Source organism: Bubalus bubalis, chromosome 3, assembly GCF_019923935.1.
Source record: "Bubalus bubalis isolate 160015118507 breed Murrah chromosome 3, NDDB_SH_1, whole genome shotgun sequence".
In the NCBI taxonomy this organism is placed as follows: domain Eukaryota; kingdom Metazoa; phylum Chordata; class Mammalia; order Artiodactyla; family Bovidae; genus Bubalus; species Bubalus bubalis.
The window spans coordinates 42,612,619-42,628,565 of record NC_059159.1 but is presented as its reverse complement, the minus strand read 5'-3'; the positions used below and the strand labels follow the sequence as shown (position 1 = coordinate 42,628,565).

General features: G+C 56.1%; 1 protein-coding gene across 18 annotated transcripts in view; it reads right to left on the bottom strand.

Moving 5' to 3' along the window:
• The window catches only part of MYO18A (myosin XVIIIA), a 100,787-nt gene that overhangs the window by 46,333 nt on the left and 38,507 nt on the right, over nt 1-15,947 (bottom strand). For 7 of the 18 annotated variants that reach the window (XM_044939491.2, XM_044939492.2, XM_044939493.2 and 4 more), the window contains exon 3: nt 1,625-1,759. The exons of 5 other annotated variants lie outside the window; for them this stretch is intronic. In XM_044939491.2, coding sequence (XP_044795426.2) covers nt 1,625-1,759 — 135 coding nt within the window. Of the gene's footprint in view, nt 1-1,624; nt 1,760-2,978; nt 3,057-5,174; nt 5,820-8,259; nt 8,320-15,947 lie in introns of those variants that run through there. 6 more of the 18 variants (XM_025280977.3, XM_025280978.3, XM_006042155.4 and 3 more) reach the window with 3 other exon arrangements.

The window sequence follows — 15,947 nt, the reverse complement described above, 5'->3', positions numbered from 1 at the left end:
GCCTTCCCTCCAGAGGATGCTCTCCTGGCAGGGGCTGTGTTCAGTTGCACATGCCAGCCTACTGTGCCCCTTCCACGCCTCCCTGGAATGGGCCCAGACCCATATGGACGTGCTGAGGCCACAGAAGGGCATGAAGTGGCGTGGCTGGGGACATGAAGCAGGGGCAGGGGCAGCACTGCTCTGTCAAATGCAGGAAGAAACATGCATGCCACACGAATGGGCATGGACATGGGTATAAAGGGGCGGGGAGCCCCTGGAGGCCCAGGTGGTCACCAGTCAGAAAGAAGCATTCATGGGCACTGTCAGGGTGTGGGGCTGCCAAACCTGGCACCCCCTAAGACAACCTGAGCTGGGCATAAATGGTGCCTGGGGGAGCTGGGCAAACGGGAGAGGGGCTCAGCCCCCACGGCCCATCAGGGTCCTTTTGTCTTGTGGGCGAAAGGGCAGCAGGATTCATCCAGTGGCCTCGTGGGGAGATGGTCACCCCACCCAGGGCATGAGCAGTCCTCAAACTAGCCCTACCTCCCAGCTCTCTGGGGGTCTCCAGCTCGGAGGTATAATTAGTCTCTTAGAGTCCCCCATCCTCATGAGGCCTGGGGCCAACGTACAGACACTGCTCTGTGATACTGATCCTCTGGGTGAGGGATCACAAAGGACAAGAACAAATAATAACAATAAGTATGTTCTCTATTACATTTCTTGGAGCTGAAAGAAAAAGATCTGTGTCCTACTCCCAGGATGGATTCCAGCTTCAGATCACTCCCTCTCCCTTGCTTCAGCCCTCCCGGGCTCTAGAGTCAGAAGGCTGGCTAACACAGTGGTCTCTAGACTCTGCACATCGTGGACAGGTGAAATTACCCCTCAAACAGGAGGATCACCATCATGGGGCTGCCAGTGTTTTAATAAGACATCTTTTTAAAAAGGCTAGATATTTATATTTGAAAAAAAATGGCTTTATAAAACAAAATTACTTAAAAAGAAATCATGAGACAGGTGAAACCTTTGTCTTGAATGGGCACGTTGTAAGGGTCAGATGTTTGGTGACTGATGACATCCAAGGATAAGAGCCTCTAACTCACTCAACTAAGTCCTTTAAAGCTAATCCGAAGAGAGGTTCCACACTGGCCAGCAGGGGGAGACAGAGGAGGCACTTTTTCAGGCTCCAGAGTTGGGGAGGGGGCAGAGGTGGTGGTGGGGCGCTGGGTAGAGATTCAGTCTTTTCAGCTTTCTCTACCCGGAGCTGGAGCCACAGGAAACTTGGGTTCTATCCCTGGGTCGGGAAGATTCCCCCAGAGGAAGGCATGGCAACCCACTCCAGTATTCTTGCCTGGAGAATCCCATGGACAGAGGAGCCTGGAGGGCTACAGTCCACAGGGTCACACAGAGTTGGACACGACTGAGCGAAGACACACACCCAGAGACTGCGGAAACAGAAACAGCCTGGAGCCGACACTCTGGCCAGGCCCTCGGGCTTCAGTGGCTGAGAACCTCGCGCCACAGAGGCCTAGATGCTCCTCCAGGGCTGGACACAGAGTGGCGGCCCCATGTCCAGCTCCTGGCATCGCCTCCCCCGGGGGGTCCCCCCAGATACCAGCTGGGAGCCAGAAGGGGAAAGAGGCCTTACACTCCAGCACGAGGCCCGAGCACAGACGCCAGCCCAGGTACAGGCCGGGGGTGGCGGGTGGTCACTGGAGGGCTCCTGAGGGGGGCAGGAGTGCCCTACCTGGCTGTGGGCAGGAGAGGCGGCCTCAGGGTCCAGCTACCAGCAGCAGGCAAAGGAGAGAGAGAGAGAGGAGAGGGGTGAAGACAAGCAGGCTGTCCGCGTGTCCCCTTCAACAAGCACCCCGGGCCAAGTAGTGGGGAAGAGGGACGCATCCCCAGGAGGTGAGGGGGCTGGCTGGGGCAGGCGCATTGCACCCAGGTAAGGAGAGGCCAGACCAGGTAAGGAGAGGCCCTGGGTGGTGAAGAAACACTCATCACCATCAGACTCCTTAGTGCAGATGCTCTTATAAGTCGTTCCCTGTGGCAGGTGGCAGCCTCCCTGCCTCTGGCCATAGTCTCTCCTGGGCCATCTAGTCCACTCTGCAACAGCCTCCTCTTCTGTGTTGCTAGGCCAGGCCACCTCACCACCCTCAGGGCCCAAGACCCTGGGAGCCTGTGGCCTGATCTCCCGGGAACTGCCCAGCCTAGCTCCCCTGTAGCCACCAGACCCCAACATGGGCTGTCCCTGGCCTCCAAACACCCACCCGAGGGTGCCACTCCCCATGCCAAGGACGGTCTTTCAGGGCTGTCACCTCTGCGTAGCTCATCAGACAAGACCACCAGCAGCTCTATGTCTAGGATCCCTTCTTCAAAGTCCCATAGCACCCCGCCCCACTCCGCCCCATGGCACCCCCGCCCCACTCCCACCCCACAGCACGCAGAGGCTGCATCTATCCAGGTGCACCTGCCAGCTGCCCAAGGCCAACAGATTGTGGCCACAGCCTGTGGCCAGCCTTCACCTCCCCATCTCGGTCTGGTTACTCCAAGGCCTTTTTAGAAACGAAGGGGAGGCCGCCCGGCCTTGGACCTTGACTGTGAGAAACGGGCAAGGAGTTCAGAGCCCCACTTGGGTCTGGAGAATCAGGGCTTGATCAAAAAAGGAGAGTGACTGCTCCCTGCCTCACACCCACTAGGTCTTGGCACTGAGACAGGCCCTCCGGGGCAAGAAACTGGGGCCAGAGGAGCTTGGCTGGATCTCCAGCCAAGAGGGGCCCCTCCCATGGGTTCCCTGGAGGAACAGGCCTCACTGTGCTCAGACCCCCTGCCCTGCCCTTCTCTCATTTCTTCACGTGGGAAGCCCACATGAAGGCCTCCAGGCCACCAGGGAGCCCGCCTTCCATGGTCGGTGCTCCTGCACACACGGACACACACAGCCTGGCCGGCAGTCCGGGCTAAGAGACAAGGGACTGGGAACCACGGGTGAGAGGCGGCATTACTGGAGCTGTGAAGATCCTCTCGAGCCGCCGGTGGGCCTCCTCTGCGGGGGTCAGCCAGACCTCAGGGGCAGCTCCAGCCTAAAGGTCAAACCACCATTAGTCCTGGCCCCGGGGAACGTTAGGGGCACAGCACACCAAGCTTCTAGCTCAGGAAGCCACTGGGACCCCCATGGGTAAGTGGAATATGGTCAGTGAGGCAAGCAAGGCACCACTTTAAGCTTTTAAGCTATCAAATGAGAATAAAAGGGCTTCCCCGCTGTCTCAGAGGTAAAGAATCTGCCTGCAATGCAGGAGTCGTAGGAGACAGAGGTTCAATCCCTGGGTTGGGAAGATCCCTTGGAGGAGGGTGTGGCAACCTACTCCAGTATTCTTGCCTGGAGAATCCCATGGACACAGGAGCCTGGTGGGCTACAGTCCATGGGGTCACAAAGAGTTGGACACGACTGAAGCAACTTAGCACGCACACATGAGAATTAAAAAAGGTGCCTGGGAGCTCCAGGGTTAATTCTTTCCACCACCTTAACCCTTTCAGCTCCTAGATGGCCCATTCTCCCATGCATCCTCTCTGGCCCCCACCCCCGGCCCAGGAAACACATGGCTGAACTCCAGGTCAAGGCCCATCTCAGCCCCAACTCCACCCTAGAGAGAGGCAGGGGGCCAGAGAGCCAGAGGGAGGGAAGCTGGCCCAGGACCAGGCACATGACCCTCTCTGGCTCCTTGGAGGTTCTCCTTAGGGGCTAGTGGTTCAACTCACGACCAGCCCATCCAGCCAAAATGCCCCTGCCAACTCCTGTGTGCCAGGTCGTCACTTCCCTGAGGCAGAGTGGGCCAGGAGGGATGGGAGAGCTGCGGCTGCTCCCCTCTCAGTTCTTCAAAGCCCAGGAAGAATGGAATGGGGAGCAAGGCGGTTCTGGGACCTTAGGAATCCTAGCGGGTAGCAGTCAGAGACGTAGGCCTCTAGGGCTTGGGGGACAGGACAGGCCTTTAGGAAGTCCCCTGCCCCCACGTCCCCGACTGTCCCCTTCCAGCCAGAAGGAGCACAGAGAAGCAGTAGTGAAACTTGGCACGTACCCCACTCCCCTGCGCAATCCCATGAGGCCCCAGAAGGGTTCACAAAATGGCAAAGCTTGAAGAGAAATGCCCCCCAACCCAAGGACCAGCCAAGCAGGCATCACCTTCCAGGGAAAGGGGCTGGATGAATTGTCCTCAGCCCTCCCCTGTGCCTCTCAGCTTCCTGTCCCACCCAGAGGACACTCTGTGGACAGATGGGAACCCTAGATCCAAAGGGGGGCCCACTGTGCTCCTTTGCCACTCAGGCCTAGAGCTCCTGAAGAGTCCTGCTGCCAGAGGGGATAGCAGGGGACAGTTGTCCAGGCCTGAAGAAACCGTGATGGCAGGGATGGCATTAACAAGCACTGTTATCAGCATCACCACGTGCTCAGTCACTCAGTCGTGGCTGACTCTCTGTGACCCCTGTGGACTGTGGCCCGCCAGGCTCCTCTGTCCATGGGATTTCCCAGGCCAGAATACTGGAGTGGGTTGTCATTTCCTTCTCCAGGGGATCTTCCCAACTAAGGGATTGAACCTGCGTCTCCTGCCCTGGCAGGTGGGTCCTTTACCATTGAGCCAGGGCATCGTTTTCTCGTGGAAATAATGTGCTTGGTCATGGGTTGCTGCTCATTATGTACATAAGACACTCCCAAATACAAAAATCACTCATTTCCAAAATACTTGTGGCCCCAAGGGCTTCAGCGGAAAGATGGTAGACCGATATGAACCCCATGCGACAGCGGAAGGCTTCGAGATGCTGAGGGCCCGCAGGAGTGAGGGGCTGGGGGCAAGGTGTGAGCACAGGCCACCTAACCTCAGAAATTCTTTCTACCCTTGCAACGATCTGCTAAGACTCTGACGGGCAGCTTGGGATGTGGCACCTCCTGCTGACATGGTAGGTGGCTCAGGGCCAGGCCCCGCCTCCCACGCAAGAGTGAGAAAAGAGCAGCTCCATGCGGTCAACAGGGCCCCTGGGTTCTGGCGTTCAGTAAAGGAAAGCCATGCAGCCCTGCCATCTGCACGTGGCCTGGGCCCAGCTTCTTTGCAGTCATGCAGGGCTTGTGCAAAAGAGCCTGGGGAAGCTGACTGCCAGCCCTCCGTCGAGGACAGTGAGGGGACCGGGCGGTTAGTGACACACTCGGGTACCTCCTGCTGAGCATCAGGGACTGCTGACTTGTTTGGCTGCAATCCAGTGAGGTTCGACTTGAGGTTCGGGCCAGCGGAGCCTGGGTCTGCCAGCTCTTCTGGAGGGGCCGGGGAGCCTGGTTTCCCTGAGGAGCCTGGCTCCTGGCTGGAGGAGGGCTTCTCTGCCTTCCCAGGAGACTGCCTGCCCCGCGGCTTGTGGTCCTTGCCCCGGCCCCGGGACATCAGGCTCCGCAGGCCCACGGAGAGCTCGTCCTTGGCCGCCTCCTTCTTCGCTTCGGGCTTAGGCGGGGGAGGGGGGGCAGGTGGGGGTGGCAGCTTGGGGCCAGGGGCTGCCTTTTCTGCCTTCTTGCCTCGAGCCGGGTGCTCAGGGGATCGGACCCCTCTGCCCGGAGGCTCCTTGGTGCTCCCAGGCTCCTCACCAGGCAGCACCTTGCTCACCACCTTCCTCACTGCGTTCGCCACCCTCTTCCGGGACAGGCCCTGGGCCTCCTCGCTGGGGCCATCCGCTGAGGTAGCTGCCGGGCCGTTCATGGCTGGGGTAGACGCAGGGCTCTTGGCTCTCTGGGGAGGCTCGGAGGGCACAGGGCTGGTGGAAGGCTGAGGACTCTTAGATGGGCCACTGCTGCCCTTTGAGCTGCCCTCTGGCTACGGTCACACAAATACAGGGAGACATTAGCAGCAGGTCCTGTGTCCCTGCCCACCCTACCCAGAGGATGTAAGAGGTGTGCCCTCACGCCTGGTCACGGAGAACTGCCATTCATTCAACAGACAACACAAGCTCCAAGAGGCCACCCCAGGAAGACCCCGTTCTATCCTCCAGATAGAACAATTGCATTGAAGACTTTGGCTTCTCTCTCCCACAGAGCACAGGCAGGTCACCTGCTGTCCATCTCTAGGCTGAGCTTTGAGAGGCCAGCACAGGATATCCAAAGGCCCAGGAGGCACCCCAGCAATACGGGCTTACGTCAGGACAGCAATCAAGCTCGGATCCAGGGAATCCCACTCCCTCACAGACCAAACACAGCAGAGATGCAGCACAGTGAGGCCAAACACCCATTCCTACCATTAAATCCTGCGCCTAACTCTGGGCCTTCCTGCCTCTGTGGTCCTCCTATGACCCGGCTTTCTCAGCAGTCAGTGCCAGAGCCTGCCCATCCCAATGAAAACCACAGCCAGGAAGGAATTCTCAGCCCTCAAACATGCCAAGTCTTTTCCCTCCCAACTCCTCTGGTCTGTGGCCACCATCCACTCCTCACCCGAGCTCTCCAGGGCTGCGGAAAACCAGTGCTGGCCCAGGAAGCTTCCACCTCAGCCTGCTTTCTGCCACTCTCCCCGCCGTTTTCCTTGTGCAAACCTCTCAAGGACTGGAGACCTCCTGACTCCCAGAGTGTGTGTGCGGAATAATAGGAGGAAGAGGGGGCAGCTGCAACACTCAAAGGGTTAAGCACTCAAGCAACCACAGCTCAGCTCTGCTCAGAGCTGGGGCCTCGGCTCAGCCCACTTCTGGGCACCCAGGAGTTCCCCAGAGATGCTGTGATATTCTGCCTGGTGGAGACAGTCTGTGGTCCCCAGAGATTGCCACTGGGAATGGCAAACCAGGCTACCTAGTATGGCAGGGCAGTCCCCTGCAAAGATGGCCACCCTACCTGGGGTAGCCAGGTCAACCTGGGGGTCCCTTGCTGGTAAGCCTCTGCCATTCGTAAGATGTGCTTGAGTCCTCGTTCTCCCAAACAGTGACCTTGGTTCTAGGGTGCTCCTGGGTACCAGACTCTGAGAGGCGCTGGCAGCCACTCTGCTGATATGCAGGAAGGCGCTCAGAGAAGCGGACAGACCTCTGGCTGCCATGTGTGGACTGAGACCCACGTCCAGGCAGAGCTGAGCCAAGTGACCTCAGCCCAAGCCTCAGCAGCAGGGGTGGCCCTGCTGCAGGGGTGGGGAAGGGAGGCCTTAAAGGGGCCTCCTCCTCAAGCTCTTGGGTTGAGAGTGTTCAGTGGCATGTAGAGCCCCGTAGAGCTGACGTGACCCCCACTGCTGGGTCCCACGCTCCACACCCTTCTGGCTTTCCTCCCACACCCTTTAACTGAAGCTGATGATCACAGTGCTGATGCTAGTAACTGCTAACATCATCCGGAGCTTATTATGTGCCAGGCAGTCTTTTAAGCTCTTTACACCTAATTCTCCCTCCAGAGCTGGCATGCTCTAAGGCCCCTCCCTCACAGATCTCAAACATATCCCTTTGAAATCACCCTGGCCTGCTAACAGATCAGGTAGAAGCCATTAACACCTGGCTAATCAAATCTCCACCCAAGGAAGGGGGGCAGGGGAGGGCAGGCACCTTCTGGGGTAACGAAGTTCAGATCTATTCCGTGACCCAGCAGTCCCGGAGCCCTGGGCCCTCCTGCCCGCTGGGCCAACAGCAGCCCTCGCCTAACTGCACATCTCTGGACCTGGCTGCTGTAGAACTCTCTCCCCTCTTGTCTTAAAAGCGTCCAGCTTTATTCAGGGTCACTGTCCCTTTATTCTGCCTCTGTCCCGAGGCAGAATGACTGGTGGGGGTTGGCACCGGGTGGCTGGCGCCTGCCTCTGGTTGCCTGCACCGAACAGCTGACGGGGTCTTGGGAAGAGATGGCAGCAGCTGCAGTGAGATCCCTCCCCACCTTGTCTTGTGCCATCAGAGCAGGACCCGGAGTCCCAACAGCTGAGCTCTCATGTGACGCTCGCCCACCTAAGAGCGATCCCACCCATGCCTCTCCAGCCCCAGAGAGTTCGGGAAACCAGGACCATAGGAAGGAATGAAGGAGAGGGGGGTTAGGGAGAGGTCCCCAAAATGCCTGGCACTGCCATCTCCTTCACACACCCCAGGTTGGCATCACATTTGCTGTTCTTCCCATCACTTTAGTGGCCTTCACTCCAGCCACCCCACACAAGAAGGGGCATGCTAGCAGGCCTGCCGGCTCCATGGAACTGCCTCCCAGACACAGCCCGCCTGACACACAACTCACTCACTCACTCACTTCCTTTCTCTCTCTCACACACACACACACACACACACACACACACACATGGGTCTGGGAGAACCACTTACAGCCCCTTCCTCTTTGGCAGGAGGGCCAGGCTTCGGGAGAGCTTTGTCCTCCTCTTTAACCTGAGGGAGCAGACAGAAGTCACTGGCAGGTCAGAGGTCAGAGTGGGGAGACCCGGCAGTGAAAGCACAGGAAGTAAACATCCAAGCTGTCGCTCCCTCCAAGAGGCAGAGCTCATGAGTGCTTGGGAGTCCTGGGGCTCTGGACCCGGGCAACAGTTATCCTACCCTGGGGTCAAGATTGTCCAGGGACAACTTCAAGGATGAAGCATCGCTGCAGGGGGTTAAAGCCATGGATCCTTTACCCTCAGTGACCGGCCATGTGGCCCACATGGGCTGCCTACAGAGGTCCACCCATGAGAGTGACATCATGGCCTTGCTTATAGGAAGCATCCAGCGAGTTCAACTCAGGCTGAACTACAAGAGCCATTCCCAGCTCAAAGAGGAGGTGGTCTGAACAAGAGCCCCCTGACCCTGGGACTGAGGCGGGGGAAGGACCCCTGTGTATGGGGCCTACAGAGCTCAGTGTGGGGTGAATAGGCAGCCCAATCAGGCTGGCCTCCAGGTCGGTACGATTTTCTCAGCACAGAGTCTGCATGCCTTCGCCACCAGCCAGCCGAGCTCTGGCTGGAGACAGGAAGTCGGGCAGAGGCAGGAATTCAGGAGACCAGATATCTTCCCAACCTCAGACCCACAGAACTCTGCCAACCATGCAGTTGAGGGAGGCAACCCCAAGGTTGGGGGGGTGGAGGAGGGGAAAGGAGGAAAGATGCCCGGGCTCTGGGGTCTGTGCCCAGCCTGGGAGCTGGCTGGCCTGAGTTAGAGAGGAGGAACAGAGTCAGGGGCAGACAGCAGCGACCATAACGTATCTGGGAAAAGAACAGACAGTATGGCCACTCTGATGGTTCTTTCAGCTCAGAGTCTGGCTCAGAACAGACCCAGAGGGCTAGGCCTCCAGTCTGGGTGAGGCTTCTCCTCTCCCACTCGCTAGCATCCCTCCCTTCAAAAGCTCAGGCAGTCCCAATGGTTTTCATTTCTCTTTTCCCCCCAGTCACTTAGGACTAGAGGAAAAAGACAGGTCTGTCAGCAGGGACAGGAGCATGGGAAGGAGTCCTTGATTCCTAAAGGAAAAGATCCTTAGAAACGCATCCAGAATCATTTTAATTATCCACCCGCGGGGACTATCCTTGTGTAACCAGGGTCCATGGCTGATTTTGAGCTCTAATTAGCAATGCCTGGGGGCACTGACCAGAGTGATGGCTGCTGCCGTTTTAAAGCTCATAGCCCATAGAGCTATTTTCAGTGGGCTCAAGCTTCGTAGTTAGTTCACACTGCCACGGACAGGGGGAAAAAGGCCCATTATTCATCAGAGGGGACTCCACGACTTAAGAAATTTGGGACTGGAGCAGAGAACAGGCAGAGAGGGGCTGGTGGAGAGGAAAGGAAGGAGAGTCTAGGTCTGCACCTGACGCCCCCCGCAAAGGCCCACGCCACCCATCCCCCATCACACCATGCATTAATTCCCGGGCACACAGGTTAGAGGGTCAGCAAGTGTTCACACACCACCCAGACACACTCATTACGGCACGCAGTGCTGTTAGCTCGGGCCCAGCGATGGCCCAGACTCCAAGTCCACTCTGTGTCCTTCGCCAGCTCCAAGTCTGTCCTCCTTCTGGGTGGCTCAAGCTTGGGGCCCCAAGGGTCTTTCCCAAGTGGTGAAGCATGGCAGCCCCCTGAGATGGCGGTGACACCAGACCCAGCTCTGAGCTCAGGTCTGGATTTAGCCTGAGGCTGACTCACCGCCCCTCCCCACCGGAGGGTTCTGTCTGCTGGAGGTCATTGCCCAGCTGGGGACTGTGCACAGCACAAAGGCACGCGCAGGTCTGCAGCCTGAATCACCCTCTGGCCCCAGGCAGTCAACTGGCCCGGCTCCCTACTCCTGGCTCCTTCTCGCCCTCCCCATCACAGACCCCAGACTTGGGGAGACCCAGTTCTGAGGCCTCAGAGCCAAAGCCATTCCCAGTGGCCCCTTCACAGCAGCTCAAGTGCACAGGGGTGAGTCAGAGCAGCGGCGGCGTGCAGAGGACTTGAGGGGTTAACTTGGAGGGGCACCCGTGGGACAAAAGGCAGCTCAGCTTACCAGAGGTGGAGCTCAGGGGAGGAGCATGACCCAGCCGAGGAGCCCATCCAGGCAAGAAGAGGGAGTTCACTGCCCACCCTGGTCCTTCTACCCAACCCCCTAATACACATGCCCCAGTCCATCGCCAGGTCCCAAAGCTCCCTCTCGCACCAGCCAGTTTCCTGCCTGCACACGCCATGCCAAGCACAGAGGGAAAAAAGAACAAAGATTTTGAAGTATAACTTTCCTTTTGCTCCCAGAAGGCAAACCTTGATGAAAAGGCCATGGTGCCGAAAGCAGCCCACACCCTGGGTCAGAGAAGAAACGGGGGCAGGCTCTCTCAGGGGCTCGGAGTCTTCCTAAAGACCAGGACCTGCTGGAACAAAGACTGTGGGCCACAGGGGAAAGGAAGAATGGAGTGGAGGGGGAAGGATTATGAAGCTCAAAAGGTCAGAGAAGGAGTAAGGAATAAAAGATTAGAGGAAAGAGAAGACAAAGTGAGGTACAGGCCCTCAACCTTCCTGCGCTGGGCAGCTGTGTGTCCTTGAATAAGCTGCTTCACCTCTCTGCCCTCTCCGTGGAATCAGGGGATGGGCTGGTCCAGACAGTGGCTAAAGTCTTTTCTAGGTCTGGTACCCTAGGAGTCGGGGTGCGGTCAGGCACATGCATGCATGCTCAGTCGTGTCGAGCTCTTTGCGATTATAACTCGTGGATTATAACCCGCCAGGCTCCTCAGTCTTTGGGATTTTCATGCAAGCTCTTAATTCAGGCCTGCAGGCCTGGGAACCAGGAGGGGATTAGGGAAGGACTAGGACTCCTGTGGCTTTGCCTTTTACCTGCAACTCACCAGCACCTGCCAAGGGTAGGAGCCTGGGGAACAACAACACAGCTGCCCCGTCCGGGGGTTAGAAACCAGGGTGGGTCCTCTCGAAACTCAACAGGTGGAATCTGCCTCAGCCCAGGGAGAGGTGTCATCTCAAGAATCTGTTCAAGTCAGCGGAGTTTAAACTGGTTCATTCTTATTGTTGTTGTTGAGTCACTAAGTCATGTTTGACTCTTTTCGACCCCATGGACTGTAGCCCGCCAGGCTCCTCTGTCCATGGGACTTCCCAGGCAAGAATACTGGAGGGGGTTGCCACTTCCTTCTCCGGGGGATCTTCCCAACCCAGGGTTGAACCTGCATCTCCTACACTGCAGGCAGATTCTTTACCACTGAGCCACCAGGGAAGCCTATCACTCTTATTCTTACTTATTACGAATTCATAGCAAAAAAAAAAAAGAGGAGAGAATATTTTGTTTTCAGTGAATTATTTTTAACTTGCTTTGTTTATGTTTCTATCCTATTTGTTGCTGTTTAGTGGCTAAGTTGTGTCCAATTCCTCTGCGACCCCATGGGCTGTAGCCCACCAGGTTCCTCTGTCCATGGGATTCTCCAGACAAGAATACTGGTGTGGGTTGCCATTTCCCTCTCCAGGGGATCTTCCTGACCCAGGGATCGAACCCTCATCTCCTGCATTGGCAGGCAGATTCTTGACCACTGAGCCACCATGGAAGATTCTACCCTATTGTCAGGTTATATTCTAGACTGTAAGTTGGCTTGTTTAATTCACTGACTCATCCTCTGATGCCCTGCTCCAGCTCTCCCGTGTGTCCAGAGAGGAGCCTGTCAGCCTCAGGCTCTGAGGACACCGGGCTGCCTCCACGTCAGCTGCTCCTCAGGAGCATCCTTCCGACCACAGACGTAGGCTTTTCCCTGGAGGAAAGTCTTTCTGTGGCTTCTGTGCTCAAGTGCCTGGATCTTTTCCTCTCTTCCTTATCACTAGATTTTAACTAAAATTAGAATTAAGAAACAGAGAACAGGTAAGGAATGCAGTCCCAAAGATGGTGGCAGCATCTCTGCTACAGTCACCTGCATCTCTCTCTGCTGCCCTAGCAGAACTGAGACCTGATGGTTCTGTGGAGCGAGGGTGCCTGGGAGCAACAGCCTCTCTTCTCTGACCTGTCCTTTCTCTGGTGAGTTCAGACATTTTCAACAACATTCATTACTGAACCTGGAACACTACAATGAGAAGGGCCCTGTAAAGGTGTTTTATGTGTATTTTTGTATATAAATCTTATAGCCTTAGGATAGGAGAACCATTATTATTCCCGTTTTACTGACGAGGAAGAAGACTCAGAGATGAAGTCACAGAGCTGGTAAGTGGTGGAGCTGGGGTTTCAACCCCAGTGGCTCCGGCTGCAAGCCTGTGCGGCTCCCTTGGAGGCCCATCTTTTCTGCTGTGTCAGGCAGGGCTGGGGGGCTGAGTCATCCTTAGTGGCCACCTCTGGTTAAGATCTGTGTCAGCATCGAGCTCCGGGAGGCCTGGGTCCAGCCAAAGCAGAGATTGAAAGGGCGGAGCTTACCAGCATTCAACGTGTCCAAACTGAGTTTCTGGACTTGCAAAGGGACCACAACCCCGCCACTCTCTAAGGCTCTGGCCACCTCCTGCCTCTCTGGCACTCCTGGCCTCTTCTCTTCCAGGAAGGGGAGAGAAACCAAGGCTCACCAAATCCTCACTGTGGTACTCAGTACAGGGGTAGGTGCTTCACACTCCCTCCTCACCTAATCCTCACAACAACGCACTTTCTGGGTAAGGAAATGGAGAAGGCAAGTCCCGCACTGAGAGCCCCCCAGCTGGCAGGTGGGAGCATTGCGATTCACAGCCAGGATGGATCTTGGGAGCTGCTTGTGCTGCCTAGATCACTCTCCAGACTGTGATTTCCTCATGGGCAGGACTCTGTTTTTACTCATCATACTGTGGGCACTTAATAGATGTTTGCTGCCTGACGGTCCTGCAATGGGGCTCCTCTGTACAAACCTCTTATTCCCATCTGGTCTCTTCCGTTGGCTGTAAATTATCGAGAATAAAGTTGTCCATCCCGATTCCCAGGGATGTGGGGAAAAACAAGGGAGGTATAATCTCTAAATTTAGCAACAATGAGTAGATAGTAAACCCAATTGCCATGGGGATGAGGGGAGAGCAGGACACTCTGAAATTGCTTAGTAGCTCTTTGCAGAGCCAACAGTAGCCATCCCATCTTCGGGAATGTATAAGCTGACTTAGGAGAAACCACTCCCTGCCACACACACACACACAAACCTATGCAAAGATGCACCATCTATAATAGCCCTAAATTGGAAGTAATTAACTCCCTAGAGTGGGAGGGGGGTCAGGTAAACTGTGCTAAATTAGTATAATCCATTGTTATGTTGCCATTTAAACTAACAAATACGTGGACAATGTAGCCATATGGAAAACTCCTCCTAAAATAACATCAATCAAAAACACTAGAACCTAAATAGTAAGCAAACAGTGATCATAACAATCTTGTAAATTGTGCAAATTAGACGCAATAGAAACACTTGGTTATTTATTGTGTTATGTATTTGTTACTTACTATTTATTTCTATTATAAAGATGGCAAAACAGTCCATAAAAAAGAAAAAGCGGAAGAGATAACAGCCAAAAACATTTGTTCTCAAGGAGGAAAAATCCAAGAAATGTGTGGAGAGACCCATCTACCCTCTGCCCTGAAGGCTTCCAAGGCTGGGGTTGGGTTGGGGGGCTGGGGCAGGCTGGGTCTCACCCTCCGCATCACAAGCAGGACCATCCGCTCTTTACTTATCATCCTCTGGGTCCCTTGCAGGAGGGAATGGGTGCACAAAGGAGAATCATCGCCCCTAGGAGAATCATCCCGCCCACCAGGCACCCTCAAGGCATGGAGTGCTCAGCCTGGGCAAATGCATTGAGGCCCAAATGTCCATGCAAGACATCCACCCACTGTGAGCCCCCAAGGACAGTGGACACCCCAAGAGTGAGTGCCTAAAGGAAGAGAAGATCTGCCACTTGTGACCAAGGAGCCTGGCAGCTCTCCCCTCTACCATTTGAATGCAGAGGGTATCTCCCAGGTGACCCTCTCCCTGCTAGTCCTAACCTAGCACCAACTTATCTAAGGATGGGAGAGGAGGGTGGCGGTGTGAGGAAGAAATACCGGTAAGAACAGTTAGCCTTTATTGAGCATGTACTAAGTATCAGGCACTGTGCTGAACCCTTGACATGCATTATCTCAACTAATCCTCACAACATCCCTCTGAAGCAGATACTAGTTTGATTCCTACTTTACAGATGAGCAAAACGAAGCTCAGGACTGATCTGTCCAAGGTCTCATGGGTTCGTAGAGTCAGACACGACATAGCGACTGAACAACAACAAAAGTCTCATGGGAGCAAGTAGCCGACTGGGACGCACACCCAGGTCTGTCCTCCAGCAGGAACCTCGGAGGCTCATGTTAGGGGGCAGAAGGTAGCCCTGCCCCCTCCCTTCCTTGGTTCACCTGCGTCACTGACCTCCCATGACACCTCCTGCCAGAGCAACAATTTGGGTAGAAAGCAGAGGTTTTCCAGAGATAGCCTTACCCCTCCACCTGCCCGTGACTGCAATAAGCTTTATACTGAGCTGCCTGGGAGGAATGGGGGTGGCTCTGCCAGGAATGCCCTCAAGGCCAGGCTGCCAGAGGAGAAAGGGGAGAAGAGTTTGGCAGGGACAGCCCAGCCCCTTGGGTTCAGCCTCCAGCGAGAGCCCTCCTCCGGCCCAGGGCGGAACAGAAAGCCGCCAAGTGAGAGGCCTCCGCCGGCCAGGCCAGTCTAGAGGAAGCAGGTGCACTGGGATGGCTTCCTGTGAGCACTGCAGTTGCAGAAGGCCCAGGCTTCCTCTTCCAACGGCCAGACCTGCTGGGGGGGCCCCCCTTCTCTGGGGATCCTCACTGCCCACCTGCAGGGCACTTTGCCAACTGCCTGGCCATCATCGTGCATGGCCCCAAATCTGTGACCTTGTGCCAGAGACCTGGATGCCCAAGGTGGGCAGGGGTGGGGTGGGGTGGGGTGTTAAGCAGGAAGCACCCACTCCCAGGGTGTGAAGTCTCTCAGGCTCCACCCCCAGCCCGCCCACACACCTCGGAGCTGGTGCCAGTTTTGAGGCTGGGGCGGGGCAGGCTCTGGGCACAGGGGGACACAAATGCTCTCGGGCACATCTCAGGCTCCTGATCCACCCCCGCCAGGCCAGCTCCTAGACTCGGCCAACTGCTGACACAACTGAAAACCTTATCCTTGGTGGCCGGGAGGAGCGGCGTGGGGGGAGCAGACACACTGAGGGCAGCTCTGTCTCTCCTCACTTGCTTTTTTAAGGAACTTACTCTTCTGAAGTAATCTCTGCTAAAAAAGAGACCTGTAGAGAGTCAGGGCATCCCCAAGATGCCATCTGTGCCCCGTTCGAGTGTCCGATTCACAGAAATGGAGGAGGTGACGCTGAGCCCACCCTCAGGTGCTCTGATGGGGGAGCCCTGACAAGTCCCCAAATCAGCCCTCTCAAGCCCCTCTCTCTTGTTCACCCGGAGGAAAGAGGGGTGGGGGGTAGGTGGAGGGCTCTGCTGGCAACGCAAACCAGGGACAGGACTTCCAAAGGCCTGGGAGATGCTGGGGTTCTGGGCTTCGGGAGGAAATAGCATTGCCAGGAATGAAGGCCTGGGGCACTCA